At 30.8% G+C, this 17,583-nt stretch overlaps 2 protein-coding genes and 1 long non-coding RNA gene across 3 annotated transcripts; 2 read left to right on the top strand and 1 right to left on the bottom strand.

Moving 5' to 3' along the window:
- The first annotated feature begins 3,466 nt into the window (after positions 1-3,466).
- Positions 3,467-4,761, top strand: LOC122197792 (uncharacterized). The gene is made up of 2 exons (XR_006191474.2): positions 3,467-3,660; positions 4,016-4,761. It is a non-coding gene; the product is annotated as an uncharacterized LOC122197792 (long non-coding RNA).
- Positions 4,762-12,349: 7,588 nt separating this feature from the next.
- On the top strand, positions 12,350-13,820 carry LOC111881245 (uncharacterized). Its single transcript, XM_023877666.3, has 3 exons — positions 12,350-12,526; positions 13,350-13,463; positions 13,562-13,820. Exons 1-3 carry the CDS (start codon positions 12,509-12,511, stop codon positions 13,694-13,696), a joined length of 267 nt encoding a protein of 88 aa, XP_023733434.1. The 5' UTR covers positions 12,350-12,508; the 3' UTR covers positions 13,697-13,820.
- A 389-nt stretch (positions 13,821-14,209) lies between these two features.
- Positions 14,210-15,966, bottom strand: LOC111881256 (pentatricopeptide repeat-containing protein At3g18970). Its single transcript, XM_023877674.3, has one exon. It carries the CDS (start codon positions 15,750-15,752, stop codon positions 14,331-14,333), a length of 1,422 nt encoding a protein of 473 aa, XP_023733442.1. The 5' UTR covers positions 15,753-15,966; the 3' UTR covers positions 14,210-14,330.
- Between the last annotated feature and the right edge of the window lie 1,617 nt (positions 15,967-17,583).

Genomic DNA, 17,583 nt, shown 5'->3' with positions numbered 1-17,583 from the left:
AATTTATTAATGATTTTGATTTTTTAATACGAAAGTATAATTAATTTTATAATTGTGGTTATCACGGGTTATAAACTTATATATATATATATATATATATATGTGTGTGTGTGTGTGTGTGTGTGTGTGTGTATTCAACATCAGATCTAAGCATTTTACTTAGACATCAACATGATATTTTAAACATATTTAAAGCAACATATTCCATATTTATTTTCAAAGTGACATAATTCCAAAAAAATCATATTAGGATGTTATTTAATTACAGATTTCAAATTGACTTAAAGCGGTTTAAATACAGATTCAAGACAACATATTTTGAGATTTAAATATATTTAAACAAAAATTTGAAACAATCATCTTCAACTCTTTTCCATACCTGATGCAAGATATAAGTCCAATACATCTGCTTGTATCAATGAAGAACTTATGTGATTAAGATTCCTAGTGTTTTACAAATCCTTTCTAAACTTGTATCAATGAAGAAAACTTAATAAATAATCCACTTCTATAGTTCCAGACTTGAAAATATTTGTATATTACACTCTAATATTTGAAAGATAAAATCCCAAAACCAAAGCAAAATAAAATGTAATGTTTTACACAAAATATTGATTTGCTAGTATGAGATAGCCATTCTACCGTTTCAAAACCCATGGATTCCTCCAAAAAAATTCAAAATTAGAAAAATCTAAGAAAAAAATGCAACTAAAGAACAAATATTAATCTAAATATGATAAATAATTCATTGATATCTCATGATAGATTCAAACACACGATTATACATTGTACTCTTTCAAACATTAGAGATGTATTTTTAAAGACTATCATGTAGCACCCACATATATTTTTTATTTGTATTTTTTGATTTTTAAATATGTCCTACTCACCTTTTGCAATATTTCCATCACCGTCTTCTTGAATGTTGATGGTATCAAAATCCATATAGGCTCGGATGTATAAAACTCCATAGAGACTTGAATTTCCTTTATCTATTTTGAGTTACCCTTTTAAAGGATATTTTTGGTATATATTTGTGACTGGTTCTTAAACGTGTTCTATAGCTTCCCCAAGAGTCATCAATTTCACATAAAAAAAAAAATCTTGAACATTCTTCCAGATCCAATTATCAAAAAATAAGAATACATTATTATATTTTGACAAAAAATGAAAGTACATTGTTATTACCTTAACATAATATGGAGCTTGAATCAAACCCGAAAGTACTTAGGAATAGCTTCAAGCACAATAAATAATCCTATTAGGCATAAAAAAAATTAGTTATAATTTGACATAATTATACAAATTTAACCAAGCATGATTAATAATGTACCATAACTAAAACATAAGAACCAGAATATAAGTTTTTTGGTCAAATTTGAAACTTTTCTTGAAAAATACAAAATACTAAAAAGGTAAAATACAATATATCATGATAAACTTCAGTTGTAATTAGGGGTGAGCAACCGAGCAGGGTACCCGCTTTTGGAACCGAAACTGCCTTGGAACCGGTGGTTCCAAAACCGGAATCGCCTTTGGCGGTTCCGGTTCCGGTTCCTAAAGTTTTGGAACCGCCTTAAGTGGTTTCGATTTTGGTTTTTATTTTTTCGGAACCGCTACCCGCCGGGTAACCGCGAAACCGGTTATATATATATATATATATATATATATATATATATATATATATATATATATATATATATATATATATATATATATATATATATATATATATATATATATATATGTGTGTGTGAGAGAGAGAGAGAGAGAGTGAGTGATTGGTGTTCTCGATTTTGGTTTGGTTATTATCATTTGGAGCATTAAATGTTGGTTTTGGTATTAGACACAATGATTCACGAGACATGATAATGTCTTCTAATTAAAGAATCTGTTAACCCCAATAATGTTAAAATATATCCTCATTTTGTTAAGCAAATTAGCATTTTATATCCCACTAGATAAAAAGTCATACTTAATTACGTATAATCAACATTAAGATGAGATGACATAGCTACTTTCAATTTATTATTTTTCAATTTTTTTTTGAAAACCGGGTACCCGGAACCAGAACCGGTTTCGGCAGTTCTGGGAGTGGTTCCAAATCTTAGGAATCGGTGTAACCGGTTCGGTTCCGGTTCCAATAATCTAGGAACCGTTGGTATCGGTTTCGGTTCCGACAAATTTAGCTGGGTACCCGCTTATGCTCACCCCTAGTTGTAATACATACTTTGCTAATTTTGTAGAGATCTTGAACCATCAATATGGTTATAAATGGAGTTTTTTAGACACCAACTATCTCTCCTCTTAGATGGTGAACATAATATTACAATTTATCAGGAATCTCATAGTTTGTGATGATAAACCCAACAAGATTCAAGATAAACTTATTATGTGCAGAAGAGAAAAATAGCAACAAATAGCATTATACTTTGAATTAAAACCAATATTTAGATGTATATAACCAAGAACATATTTCCCATTATTTGTATCAAAGTATAAGTAAGTTCCATTATAGGTAAATAATATAAGTAACATACTATCATGATTAAAAAATAAATTACAAAAAAAAAGCCAAAACCATGAGCAGGCTTAGAAGAGTCGAATTCATTTCCAAGAACATGAATTCATTTCCAAGGATTAGTTGTAAGTTATTCTTTTTTTTTTTTTTGGAATAAAATACTTGAATTGATTGTGTTATGTAATTATGTGATATGTGTTTCTATAGGATAAAAGTATATAAAAGTATACAACTACTTCCAGAAGTTGAACAAGAAAAGGTGAAAAATGGTGAAATGACCGAATTAACCCTCTTGGATGATATTCCAAGACAAGCGAATTATCTCCCAAAACAAAATCCTAGTCTTCCTTCATCTCTTCTTTCCAAATGAGTGATGAAAACCCAATGGCAATAATAAGTACAAATTATGGTACCCCTAAAGCAGGGGCGTAACACGAGCATTAGAACTAGAGGGGCCGAACTCAAATCTTCAAAATAAAAAAAATTTAAGTGGTTCAAAATTATGACATATCAAAGTCTAAACAAGACTCGTTGCTGAAATAGATTATTTATAAGTAAATTTTTAGTCATACTAAATTACTTCCATTTGGTACGTACGAATAAGAGACATATATATAAATCTTAAGGATTATTTTAATGTGTATGCAGTTATTACAATGAATTTTTAGTAATACTAAATTACTTCCATTTGGGGCACCTTACAAATAAATCAACAAATAAGTAACAAGCATCTAAATATTTCAAATGCCAGAATTGATTTATACATACTAATAAACAATAAACTTACATATAAAAATAAATAGTTTAATCCAATAAAATAGCAATGTCAGCTTGTTAGCTTGACAACTTTACAGCTTTACAGGGAGTAGTCACATTGCAAACTATAGGGACTAGTTATAGGGACTAGGTTTAATTACAATTTTATGCTCTTCTTTATGTGTTAAATAAGCGAGAGAAAAATAGAGAAGAGGCAAAAAGAGGCTACCTACAATGCAGTGGGACTTGGGGAAAACCGATCAGGCTCCGACATCAGACAAAGACGGTGAGAGAGATAGAAAGCATACCTTAAACACATGCGACGAACACCGGAAGGGCGTACAAATGTAGCAGCGATCTAAGCGGACGCCATTGTTCTTCCGGTGAGTTTTGAGAGGTCTTTCACGGCGGCAAAAATATAATTTTAGGTTTACAGTTTTCTTAAACTCAAAGTTAAATGGTAGTAAATTTGATTGTATCTTTGGATTTGATTTATTTTATAGATTTAATAGATATATAGCTTCCTATTTACAACAGATTCCTAAAAAAAGGTGAATTAGTTTTGATATATGATTTTGTTTAGTGATTTTCTGAAAGTTTATCATTGGGTATTTATTGTTTTAGTTAAAAACTAAGTTGTAGAAATTAAATGTATTGGTTATAATTAAAAATCTGGAAATCGGGGTGGCTAATTGTTCATTCTAGTAAATATTTTGTAACTTGGTTATATATAATCAGGTAATATGAGCTTCAAAAGCAGGGGGGCCATGGCCTCCCCTGACCCCTAAGAGGGTCCACCACTGCCCTAAAGGGAATAGTGATTATGAAAGAGAAAGAGAAGGAGGAATGAGCATGCTTAAATCCATCAGTAAAAGCTTCAAATTTGATGATATAAACACTACTACTACAACACCATTAAAAGAGTTTAACAAAGGCTCTTCAAGAATTCGGAAGAACAAGCATCATCTTCTTCAAAATGATCGAAATGACCTTACAAATTCTGCAAGATGGAGTAGATTGGTAGAAGATATGTTGTGGTAGGTTCTAGTGATCTTATGGACATGTCATGGAGGTAATAAATATTAAAAATATTTTTCTTTATTACAATGGTTGGTTTATAAATTATAATAAGAAAAAAGAGAAGGAAAATATATTTTTTAATATTTGTGTATGATGTTCGATAACAAAGAGGAGAGGGAAAGGGGGGGTGGTCCTGTGTATCCTTCGAATGGTAGACCTCGATGGAGGTCAGATGATGCAAGTGATTATGAAGAAGAACACCATCATATTTAGAGCCTTGAAAGATTTATTAACCAAACACCATCAAAAGGATTGAGAAGAAGCAGGAGGCTAGCTGGAAGATGACTGTTGACTGTTTTTTTCAAGATTTTGGAAGTCATTATTGGCTATATAGTTTTGTGTGTGTGATGATATGAATTGGAAGATTTAGAGTATAAATTATGTTTATTTGAAAATATTAAATATGGGTAATACTCTCTTGTAGCTTTTTGAATTCAGTAATTGGTATTTGTATTCAGCAAATGAGTTCCTGTAGACAATTTGGTAAAAATAACCGAATGTTTTTACTATAAATCTCATTGTATGTTTAATTGTTTTCGTTTTGTGAATAAGAAGTTCATAACTATAATTAAATATAATATACAATAGAATTGGGATTACCACATGATAATTTTAAATAGCTCATATTTATATTAATTCGTCTCAAGCCTACCCTAAGGCCGGTGTTAATTGCATCCGTATTTATAATTATATTTTAATTTTGTGAACTTCTTGATGCATGCAGTGTTACTTAATAAAACTGCATTCCTAATTTATTTTCAATTGTTGAATGATTGTTTTCCATGCAGGCCAACAAGATAGAAGATGCTGCTGGTCAGCTTTTTAGGTGCAATTAATTTTGAATTCTTTGGAACATATTTATGTAAAATCATTGTAAAGTAAAGTAAGTTGTTGTATTATGCTTGTGTTTTATACTTGAAAGCCCAACACCAATAGCGTCCGTCATATAAGATTTGTAAAAAAAAAATTAAACAAACCTCCATGGGCAGTGTTAAGCACGGTAGTTTTTCAACGATATTCCAAAACAATATTCAAGGGTCGTGCTTAGCACGGGCCTCAAACTTTTCTAGTATATATATATGAAATCGATGGGGTTACGCGTATCGATTGAAGGGAGGGGTTAGGGATCATATCTATTGAGTCTCATGGGGATGTCGATAGCTCTCGGCTATATGTGTGGAGAGGAAAAACCTAAGAATAAAATAAGGAATGAATTGTAAGAAGGAAGTTATTTTCCGAGGCGCATGTATATTTTGGGGTAGGATGATGTCAACAAAATGATCAGACTAAAGGAGTGAAATGTAATCAAGGGTCTTTATTTCTTCATTTTAGAATTTAAGGTTCTCTTATATATATATATATATATATATATATATATATATATATATATATATATATATATATATATATATATATATATATAAGCTTAGGTACCCAAACCCACCATAATACATCATTTTGTTTGATATATTCATTATAATGTTCTTAAAATTCAGTCACTAACTTGATTTACTTTCAATATTTTCGAAATTTCATAATTATCATCCTCTTACATCACATATTTGTGCCGAACATCTACTAGTTTATATATATATAAGGGAGGAAGGAGTCGTTCCCTCCCAACCCACCGAACCCACTTTCACATCAATTTTTGTCTCTTTTTTTTCTTCATCTTTCCCAACTCACAACACACGGAAATCCTATCTTTTTGAACCCACTCAACCCACTCAATTAAAAAAAAATACAAAACAACTAAGGTACAAGTTTTAAAACACATGGTACAAGAGAAAATAAGAAAGAGAAAGTAAAGAGAGATGATGAAGTTAGTTAGTGAAACCAATCAACCCACTCGTTGAAGCGAGAATGGTACCGTCGATAACTCTATTGCTAATTAAGATATTACATTTGATTGTTTTGTATTTTCTTTTAATTGAGTGGGTTGAATGGGTTCAAAAAGATAGGGTTCCTTGTGTTGTGGGTTTGGAAAGATGAAGAAAAATAAAAGAGAAAAGTAATGTGGCAGTGGGTTCAGTGGGTTGGGAGGGAATGACTCCCTCCTCCCTAATAGTTGAAAATGAAAATTATGTAAGAGAAAGATAAATGTGAAATTTATAAAAATCTTAGAAATAAATCAAGCTAGAAGTTAAATTATAAGAATATTCGACAATTACAATGTATATATGATATAAAACGACGTAGTATGGTGGGTTTGGGTATCTAAGCTTATATACCCTGAAGGGTATATTCACTTTTCCCATATATATATATATATATATATATATATATATATATATATATATATATATATATATATATATATATATATATATATATATAGGCTTAGATTATTTTGTTTTTACTAACTATTGTGTGCCAGAATGCACAGATCTGGACCACCGGATGAATAAAATCACCAGTCATAATCTGAGGGTCTATGATATTACAATAGAGTATCATGTATCATATAATCACACAAATTTCAACAAAAGGGTATTTTTGTCAATTAACCTATTTTAAAAAAGGAAATTTTCGGATTTTAAGAGATCATTAACTCCATTATTTTTAAAAAACCTGATTTTTTAAATTAATTATAATTAAATTTTAATATTATTTTTAATAATAACCAATTTTATTCTGTTAGAATGACAAAAAATCAACAATAAACTAGTAATATATTTATGGTTTTATTCTTGCAGAATATGGTTTCATTCAAGATATTTTTTATATTAAACATGTTTAAAGAATTATACAACATATTATCAAGAATAACATTCTAGAAAAATACGGATTTTATTCATTATGAATCACTATTTAGATTTGTCCGTATAAATAAGACTATAAACAATTATTACATTCATTTTAAAAAAATTATGTCTAATAATGGTTTAAAGATTACATTTATTCTTAAAGATTAAAACTAAAAATAGTTAAAAAAAGAAGAAAAAAAAACAAAATCTAACAAAAACACTAATCCATTCCGAAAGAATATTAGTGTTAAGAAACAATTTATACATTCTAGCATAATACATTTTGCAATTTTTTCTACTTTTCTATATCAATAGCAATCTCTTCAAAACCTAAATCCACAAAAAAAAAAAAAAAAAAAAAAAAAAAAAAAAAACACATAATCAACTTTCAAATATTAAAAAACTCAGAGCATTCTAAAAGAATAAAAGTTATAAATTCTGATAGAATGTAGTAGACATTAAACAATTGTAATTTATTCTAATAACATGTCTTACTAGTTATTACATATTCTGACAGAATCTTCCAACTAAGTCCAACATATCAAACTTGACTCTTTTATACAAAAACACATTTATGAAATCCACCAAAAAAAATCTTTGCCTCCTGATAGTATTCCTAATATCATACCTTGAACAACTTCTTTAATTATCAAATGCAAATTCCTTGAATTAATATGATCTGGTGATTAACTACAAACCATTTAGAAATCAAAATAAAATAATTAATAATTATTATAATAATTTTAATGCAAGGATAAGTAGAAAAGAAAAACGTTAATGGTATACCCATTTATCCAATAAAAAAATAACCACGATTTATGATTTTGTTACAAAACTCTAATCTTAACCCACCAAGCCGTACATAATAAAGGGATATTAAATTATGGATGATGCCGGCAATTGAACGACCAAGCCTTGAAAACATCTAAATGTAATAAAATATTGCTAACCTCTTTACATAATAGCTTATACAAGATCCATGAACCGATCATCGAGCCAAATCCAAATAGTAATGGGACGCAGATAATGAATTGAAAGGAACCTGTACTTCATTGTGGTGGAGTAAGAAAAAGAACCGCAGGGAATTAGTGAGGGAGACAACAGAGATATGGAGGAACAAAATTGAAGACGACAACTGTAGGGTTTTTTCTACAGGTTTTGACTTTGACATCTAATATTTAAAGGGATATTAAAGATATTAATTATTTACCATAATTAAAAATGCAAAGAGTATTATAATACCCTTAAATGATTTATTATTTCCTTAATTCTCATTGGTGCATACATGCACACAATAGTTGCTATATATATATATATATATATATATATATATATATATATATATATATATATATATATATATATATATATATATATATATATATATGTTCAGGTTCATTTGAGATCATTCTAATTTTGTGAGACCGTGAGACCAAATCTAAAAATAATTTTAAAATGCAAAAAAATGGAAAAATCCAAAAATTCTTTTTTAAATATTATTTTCGGAACGTGAATTAACTAAAAAAATAAAAAAAATCACGTTTTTTTTTTTGAAAAATACGTGAAATATTCTAATAGAATATTACACTATACATATTCTAAAAAATAATTTTAAAATGCAAAATAAATGGAAAAATCCAAAAATTCTTTTTTTAAATATTATTTTCGGAACTTGAATTAACTATAAAAAATAAAAACAAATAAAAAAAATCTCGTTTTTTTTAAATACATGAAATATTCTAATAGAATATTACATTATACATATTCTAAAAAATGATTTTAAAATGCAAATAAAATGGAAAAATCCAAAAATTCTTTTTTTAAATATTATTTTCGGCACTTGAATTAACTAAAAAAAATCTCATTTTTTTTTGAAAATACGTGAAATATTCTAATAGAATATTACTAGAATATGTAAAAAAAATGTATTTTTTTTAATTTTTTGGTATTTTTTTTTATTTTTTTTGGAAAATATATATTTTGAAAATAATATTGGAAAAAAATTTGAAAATTTTCAATTATTTTGCATTTTAGAAATGTTTTTGTTTTATCTACTAAATGAGTGGCTAGGATTGTGTCTCACGGTCTCACAAAATTAGACCGTCTCACATTGAGTATATCTTTTATAGTTATTTGAAGTATATTGCGATAATATCCAAAGAATTGAAAGTACAATGCTATAAAATTGGTGTATTTTAATGTACAATTCATGAATAAGAAAAAAAAATGAAAATAGTAGGGTAGCATTGGGGATTATTTTTTGGTTAAAAAATGGTTAGGTAGTTGGTTATGGATAGGTTGGAGAACTATTGGTTATGTGTTTTGATTTGGCTGGGTTGTATTCTTTTATTCTTTTTTTAATAAAGTTTGTTGAGCTTTGCCTCTTCCAAAAAAAAATATATATATATATATATATATTGTTATGATCAGCAAGTAGATGAAAGTACATTACCCTACATTTGGTCATTGTGTTTTGACGCATTTAAATTATAAGGATTTTAAAAATCAATCCATATACACAAATAATCACCAACAATAAGATGCTTCACATGTATATACAAATAAATGAAATTTTTGGTGCATTTAAATCACCAAAAATTGAAGTCAATGTATCTATCTCATATACAAAAGCAACCACCAACAGTCTATCCAAAAAACTTGATGATTGGCCAATTCAATGAATTTATAAATCGGGAATGTTAAAAAATAGCACTTTGTATTTTTTGGTGTGCATGAAAAGGCAACATACTTTTATTTTTTATTTTTTGTCATCTGGTAGTAGGAAAGGGCAGTTTACTTTCATTTTATTAACCACAAAACAGTAGGAAGACGATTCACACCATGAGAAAACCTGGGAAAAACATCGAATCATAATATTAGCATTGTTCTCTCCAAACATGGGAGTCATACAGTCATCCACAATTATAATAAAAAAAACGTTTAATGGTGAATATGAATAATTCCCAAATTTTACCTGTTGAACACATAGCTATGATGAAGCCTTCCAATGGTTGGTTTGGTTTGGTTTGATTAGTTTTACTGCTATCAATCAGTTGGGCTCAAACTTGATATCACTCCACTTCTAAATGCTATTCTGGCATTTATTGACATAAACCACTGATAAAAATAATAACACCACATTAAATATTTATACCAAACATTTTTTTAACTTATTGACTTTATAAAAAACCAATAAGTTAATATGTCATCTTAAAAAACACTCCCAAACACCCCCTAAAGATTAACACTGAAATGATGTCTTGAATAGAATTTGCAAACAATTAACACAATTCACACTTATTTTTCTAATTCATTTGTTGGTTTCCACCTAAATTCAAATTTAATTCTAAAAAATATTACGTTGAATGATTTAACCATTAAATTGGATTCTTGGATGGGGTTTAACATGTATATTCGATGATGAAAGAGAAAAAATCACCTTGTTAAGTGAGTTATGTGTGGCATTGGAAGTAGATTGAGGAAATCAATAGACATGAAACTCTGATTTAACTTATAGTTAACACCTATAATATCGGCCACGTGCAATCAAATATGAAAAAAAAAATATAACCTTGCTGTAATCAATTGAACATAAGTATTGGTAATTTTATTGAACACCTGGGTTCACATGAAGATCTTGAAATTTTAAAACTTGAAAATTAGTTATTTCCCTTGAACCGGTGATTTCAACCCTAACATTTAGTAACTTGAAAAAGTATATAAATAATCTACCAAGAAAACCCCACATAAATAATCTACAAAAATGACTGATATATTGCCACATTAGTGTATGCAACCGATCAAATATTACAAGCATGTGAAAGAAATAGAGATAAATTATCTTACTTCTTGCTTGTCGTCTTGATCTTCCATCGCCTTACCCAACAAATCGGTTCACTGCGACTTGTACCTGTTGGCATAGTTGTGGATGACGGTGTTAATAACAATAAAAGAAAAATATTTTGATCAGGCTTCACAAAATCATAGCAAATCACATCATAAATAAATTTATACTTACATGATATACCTTGATTAGATTACTACTCCACTTCGGTTCCTGACTCAAATGGCTTGAGTATTACCTGGGATTTGAGCATAGAAAATACAAAATTCCTAGTCGTGCCTATAGTTTCTTCACCTATGTCTCTACAGAAAACACCCATCATTCTATATAAGCAAGAATTAAACGTGAAAAAAAAAACTGTTGGAAAAAAATTAGAAATTTTAATTATTCTAGAAATATACAGATATTTATGAAATCATAAACACAAAATACAAAAACAAAGTCAAAGAGATACTCAACAATCTTCTCGTAGTTCGAATGAGGAGTTAATATAAAAAATCAAGAGGGAGTGCATGAAAAAGGGATAACAGGGTATTAAGAGCAATACATATGCATAAAGAAAGTAGATGATTTGAACAAATCGGTAGGGCTGAGTAGGTGGTCGATTTCCATACCTAAGAAGCAAAAAGTCAAAGATAGCAGATGAATTCCTAAACATTGAAACCGTAAGTCGACATGAGAGTGATCGATAACATATCTGAAAGACAAATTTTAATCAGATCTTATTTCAAATTCCAATGATAGAATTTAATTGATAGATACAAAAAATAAAGTCGTCCAAAGAACAAACCTGGATGATGATGATGATGATGGGATTTCCAATCAAAAACCCTAACTACAAAAACAAAAAAAAACAAAAAAACAAAAAAAAAAAATCGACAATAAGGAACGGTGTTGCGGTGCATCCAAGGAAAATGACAGAGAGGATTAGCAATGAACCAAGGGAGAGATGAAGGAAAATCAATTCAATGGCTGGAAATATATGTCGACAAGATTTCAGGCATTCTAGATTTTTTATGGTGATGTTGGTAAACGTTTTCTTACGATAGACGAAGAAGATGAACAGGAGGAAGAAAATCCAATGTACAATTGACGGATGAAAAAACGATTTTAGGGCTGTTTTGGAACCAACGCCTCCCAACGGGTGTGATGATCCAATTCCAATCTTTGGACGGTGTATCGTAGTCAAGTGGATCCTTTTTAATCCGGAAAACTATTAATGGACCACCTATGACCCGAAATGTGGAGATTTACGAAGTTATTATTTTGGGACAAACCAAAAAGGAAGATGGACTATAATTTTGGGACGGGGAAATATATAATAATGATATATACCTTTAAAAATATAAAAACTAATTTAAAAGATTTTTTTTTTTTCTTGCCACCGTCATAACCCTTTTGGGTCATGATCTATTGTTATTCATGTTTTCGGTATAGCTGTTGTATCGAAGGACCCCGACGATCTTTAGAAGTGAATTTCAGAGAATTTGATAGATTAGAAACAGCAAAAATTGATCGATTTGATAAGGCGGAGATTTACGAAGCTTTCTCTTTTTCACGATGAATGACGATTATGAGGTACGAAAAAACCCTAGATTTTGCACCTTCTCCATAATTCATCAGTAAAAGGTTTTCTGCTTTCCCTCTTATCTGTAAAACCCTAGATTTCCATTTTACTCTATCTTGTTGGTCTGTATGTATCCATTACATTCATATTTCCAAATCATTTAGCCGTTCTGTTTCGCACTTATTCATGGTTCGTTAGGGTTCTTCTTACATGAGTCACTTCAAGGGTGATTATTGCTGGTTTTCAATTGAATAATAAAGAACAACCGTAATCCGTAACGAATGTTTAATCTTTCTCACTAATAATCGTGTAACTTAATCCTCATAATCTCAGCTTAGTCGATGAATATCAAATCAAAATCATGGTTCGATGAATCAAGATGAGGGCGTAAATGATTTTGCATTAGTGTTTTGTATCAGTTTTTTCAACAATAGGTATGCCTATAACTTGATGAGTTATTATCTTCCAAAGAAGAGATATCCGATTTTGATCATTCAACAGAATATTTGTATAAACATGAATATGATGCAATCATGCAAACTCCAAATTTCTTGTTCTAAAACTAAAAAGATCAATAACCATATATGTAAAAAGCTTGGTAATAAGTAATGGTAATATTTCTAGGGTTATTTTCGATAATGTTGATAAAGAGGGGTATTTATGTCTTTTTCACAAACAAAAGTGTTCTACCTTTCTGAATGGGACAAAAAATTTGCAAATTTTGTCTCATTGACATCAGTTCCAGTCCCGAGTCTCCGCCTAATGCATTTCAAACACAATATAAATTGTTATGTTTCTCTTCCTTGTGGTTGTAAACATGAATATTGACTGCAGATTGAGCAGAAGAAGCAAAGTGCTGCTGATGTCACGTTTCAATACTCAAATTTTGTAATGGCATGTATTGGGTTTCAAGCCCGACCTTGTGACATGAGATTGCATTTAATGAAGGTAAGAAAAACTAAAATACTCCCTAGAAACCTTGTCTATCAGTATCAGTATCAGTATTATCAGTATCTGTAGATGTTGATGAATGAAATATTGTTTAGGAGATATCGGGGATGCCGACATCCCTTAAGAGGGATACATCCCAAGTAGCCGTTGCCTCTTCGGATGCAATGGGGGAAACATCGAGCTCAGGGACTGCAAGACTTGATAAAGCTGATAGTTTTCGTGCTTTATAGATCTTGATTTATATTTGTAGATTGATTTTTTTAATGTTTAAGACTATTTGTATAGTTGTTTTGAGAGTTTGTTATTTAAATTGATGGGAAAATTTGAATTCTATTCAAGATTGATTAACATCTACATGTTGTGCTTTGTTGTTCCCTTCATCTCCTTGTTTATCTTTGATCCTCATTTTCTTCTTTGGCTTCCCTACTTGTTTGTTGCGCTAAATTAAACCTTGCATCTAACCAAGGGCAAAAAGGTAATAATCCATAATGGGTCTTTTTCAGTGACGAGGATGAAGAGGGTATTCATATCGTTTGCACAGATGAAAGAAGAAGGTAATCACATCATGGGAATGATATTTTTTGGTCAAAATTGTTTCTTTAAAGAAAACAAATTCCAAACTATAATGTCTTTATTATAGAATTTACGTTTTATATAGTTATTTTTTTAAAATTGAAAGTCTAAATGAAAATAAATATTCTTTGCTAATTAAACCGAAAAATCAACAAACTACAATGGTTTTTATATAATTCGACGTTCTGGTTGAGAATTTTCTTTGCAAATTTTGTTGAATTTATATCTGTTTCAGTTTAATGCATGCAAAAAACAGTATAAAAGTGATTCTTGCACGACTTTATTGGGTTTCTAAGCAAAAATAGTACTAATAGCAGGATTAGTCTCTATCCCTTTTTCATTCATCATCTCTCTCACGACTTCCACATCTTCCCACCTTCCCACAGAAGCACAAATATTCGACAAAGCAACAAAATCTTCACTTTTTTCATAATTTTCAAGATTCATAACAGTCTTAGCCACTTTCTCACCCATCACAATATCATTATGTACTCTACAAGAATGCATCAAACTCCTCCACAAAACCACATCATCTTCAACCTTTTCACTCATAATAAACTCATATGCTTCACCTAAATGCCCAATTCTCCCAAGAAGATCAACTATACAACCATAATGATGTGGAAGAGGCAAAATATGAAACTTTTCTTTCATAATTTGAAATAAAGAAAGACCTTCATTCAAAAGCCCTGATTGTGCACAAGCAAATAATAAGCTTGTGAAGGTGACTGAATTAGGTAAAATACCCGATTCTGTCATGTTAGTGAAAAGCTTCAATGCTTGTTTTCCTTTCCCATGAATAGCTAATCCAGAAACCATGGCTGTATACGTGAGAACATTCTTATAAGACATTTTGTGGAATAAGGTTAAAGCTGTATCCAAACACCCACACTTAGCGTACATGTCAACAAGAGATGTTCCTATGTAAACATCGTTTTCAATGTTGGGTGTTGTTTTTATGATGTATCCATGGATGGAAACGCCTGTTTCTAAAGAACCTAGACGTGAAACAGCTGAAAGAACACAAACCATGGTGGTGTCGTTAGGTTTTACTCCATAATCACCTCTTAACATGTTGATAAACAACAGCAATCCGTCTCGGGCGTGTTGTATCTGAGAACAATAACCTGCTATTAGTGAATTCCATGTAGCGGAAGTTCTCACACGCATTTCGTCGAACACCTTCTCTGCAAACGCAAATGCGTTGTGGTTCACGTAAAAATGAATCAAAGTAGTTTGCAACTTGACGTTTGAGAGAACCCCATGTTTGATTACTCGGCAGTGTATCTGGAGCCCTTCCCATAGTGCTTTAACACGTCGAGCGCAAGCTCCGAGAACAAAAATGTAAGTGAAATCGTCGAAATTTAGCGTCGCTTTAGATACCCAATTGGCAAAAAGAAGAATGGAGTCGGTTGGAGGAGCGCATCGAATCAAAACATTTAAGAGATATGGATTGGATTTATGATCGTGACTGTAAAATTGGGAAACAATGAGACGAGCGTAATTGTTGGCATGTGGAGCTGATGATGATGATGACAATGATGATGCACAGTAACGTTCGACAAGTTGGGCAACAATGGAGGGTGATTGAGTTAGGCCATTGGAGATGATTTGAGAGTGAATTTGTATGATATGGTTTGTGGAAAATGATGATTTGTAGTTCTGTAATAGAGAAAGGCATCTCAGTCTCGGAAGGGTGTGCATCAGTAGCATAAAATTTCAGTCTTTCTGGAATGTGGAGTTTGTTTATGTTTAGGGGATCAATATCGAGTGACTCAAAGTTTGACTGTAATCTTTCGCTTTGACTTTATTTAGGAAGTTGAAATTTTGAAATTATGAATTTAGACACCAAACTAAAATGAATTATGAAATGTCCCCAAACTATTTCAACACTTATCATTTAGGATGTGAAGTATTCGAGTTATGTCACAAATAGGTTTGTAAATTTGTGAAAAATCAACTTTTTTAAAAAAATGATTATGTTTTTTTTAAGAATGACAATAATATATCAAAAAAAAAATAGTCGTGGAGGAGTTGGAGTGTTGGACCAATTACAAAGATCTAGAGAACAGAATAGAAATAAAAAAAATCTCAACAAACATATTTAAAACGAAGTAAAAGGAACAAACTCAAAGAAGACTACCAAAGCCATCCACCTAATAGAATAAACATCACCAAGATCATTTAATCTAAGCAAAGTCTCTAAACTCCAACCAAATGCAACGAAAATTATGACCATGAGATAAAAAGAGATCAACTCATTAGATGCTATAGCAACTTGGACCATCTGTATGATATTATATTAATCTACGTAGCACCAGCAAGATCATTTGCATGTCAATCCAATGAATAGTATGATCATTGATGGGTCCGTGGATTTTAGGGGTTCTGTACAAAGACTACAAAATGGGCCCTAAATATATTTTTTTTTACTTATGACCAAAATTCATTAATTCTATCATAATTAACTAAATCAAAATATTGAATTCACAAGTAACAATACCAATGACAATGTGGATTTTAGAAAAAAAAAATAGATGATTATAAAAAAAATAGAGAATTATGAATTAAAAATATTTAGAAAAAAAAAAAAAGCAAATATGGTTTTTAAAGAAAAGAAATTAATGAGCTATAAACTTTTAATTTAATGTGATTCAATTTTACTCATAGGAAAGAAAAGTAATAAAAAAAGAATCTAGTAAGCGCCTAGAACCTATTTCTTTTGTCTATGGTGGGTCTCAAGCTCCAGCTCTATCGCTCTGGCCCCAGCCACCATCTCCATTAGCATCTAGCACTTAGTTACTACCTCGAACTCTCTGATATCAATGCTCAACATGCCTAAGTACCGAGACATCTTTATCTTCTTAGTAGCTACATACTTGGGGTAAAACAATGCCTTCTTCGTGAACTTGTTGGTGATCTTTGTCGTCGTCTAAGACTCTCAGTCATCTATGTGAGGGTCGAATACTCCTAAGTCAGACACTCTATATCCACCAAAGGAACATACTCTTCCCTGAAGATAACACTGAACTGCTCCTAAGTTATAGCCCCACACTCAACCATAGATAGGGGTTGCGTAACCAAACCTCACCAGTCCTTCGCTATATAGTGCATAAGGTTCACCGCGAACCTGACCTTCGCCTCCTCCAGAAAGAAACAAGTATTAAAGGCACTCTCTACCTCAGCAATCCAATGCATAGTGGTAATCATATCCTTTCCTCCCTCAAACATGGGAGGTTGGGTAGTTGTAAAGTCTCGTTATGTCACGGTCCTGGCCTCGACTGACCAACACCAACATCAATGGTGTATCGCTTATCGAACATGGTTATCAACTTAGTCTTGATCCTGCCTAACATCTCGAGGGTAAAGTCGATAACTACTCTCAAAACCCCCATCAATCACTATATTACACATGTCTGTATCAGTCGGACCCAATCTTCCTTGGTCACTCACGCCTGAACCAGAAACAAAATTAGTGCTTGAACCACTCCATCTCTGCCTAGTCATAGCCATATTGCAGATATAAACAGAAATATGTAATAAC

This window comes from Lactuca sativa, chromosome 4 (genome assembly GCF_002870075.4).
Source record: "Lactuca sativa cultivar Salinas chromosome 4, Lsat_Salinas_v11, whole genome shotgun sequence".
In the NCBI taxonomy this organism is placed as follows: Eukaryota; Viridiplantae; Streptophyta; class Magnoliopsida; order Asterales; family Asteraceae; genus Lactuca; species Lactuca sativa.
The sequence above is the reverse complement of the archived record's forward strand: the minus strand, read 5'-3'. Positions and strand labels throughout refer to the sequence as shown.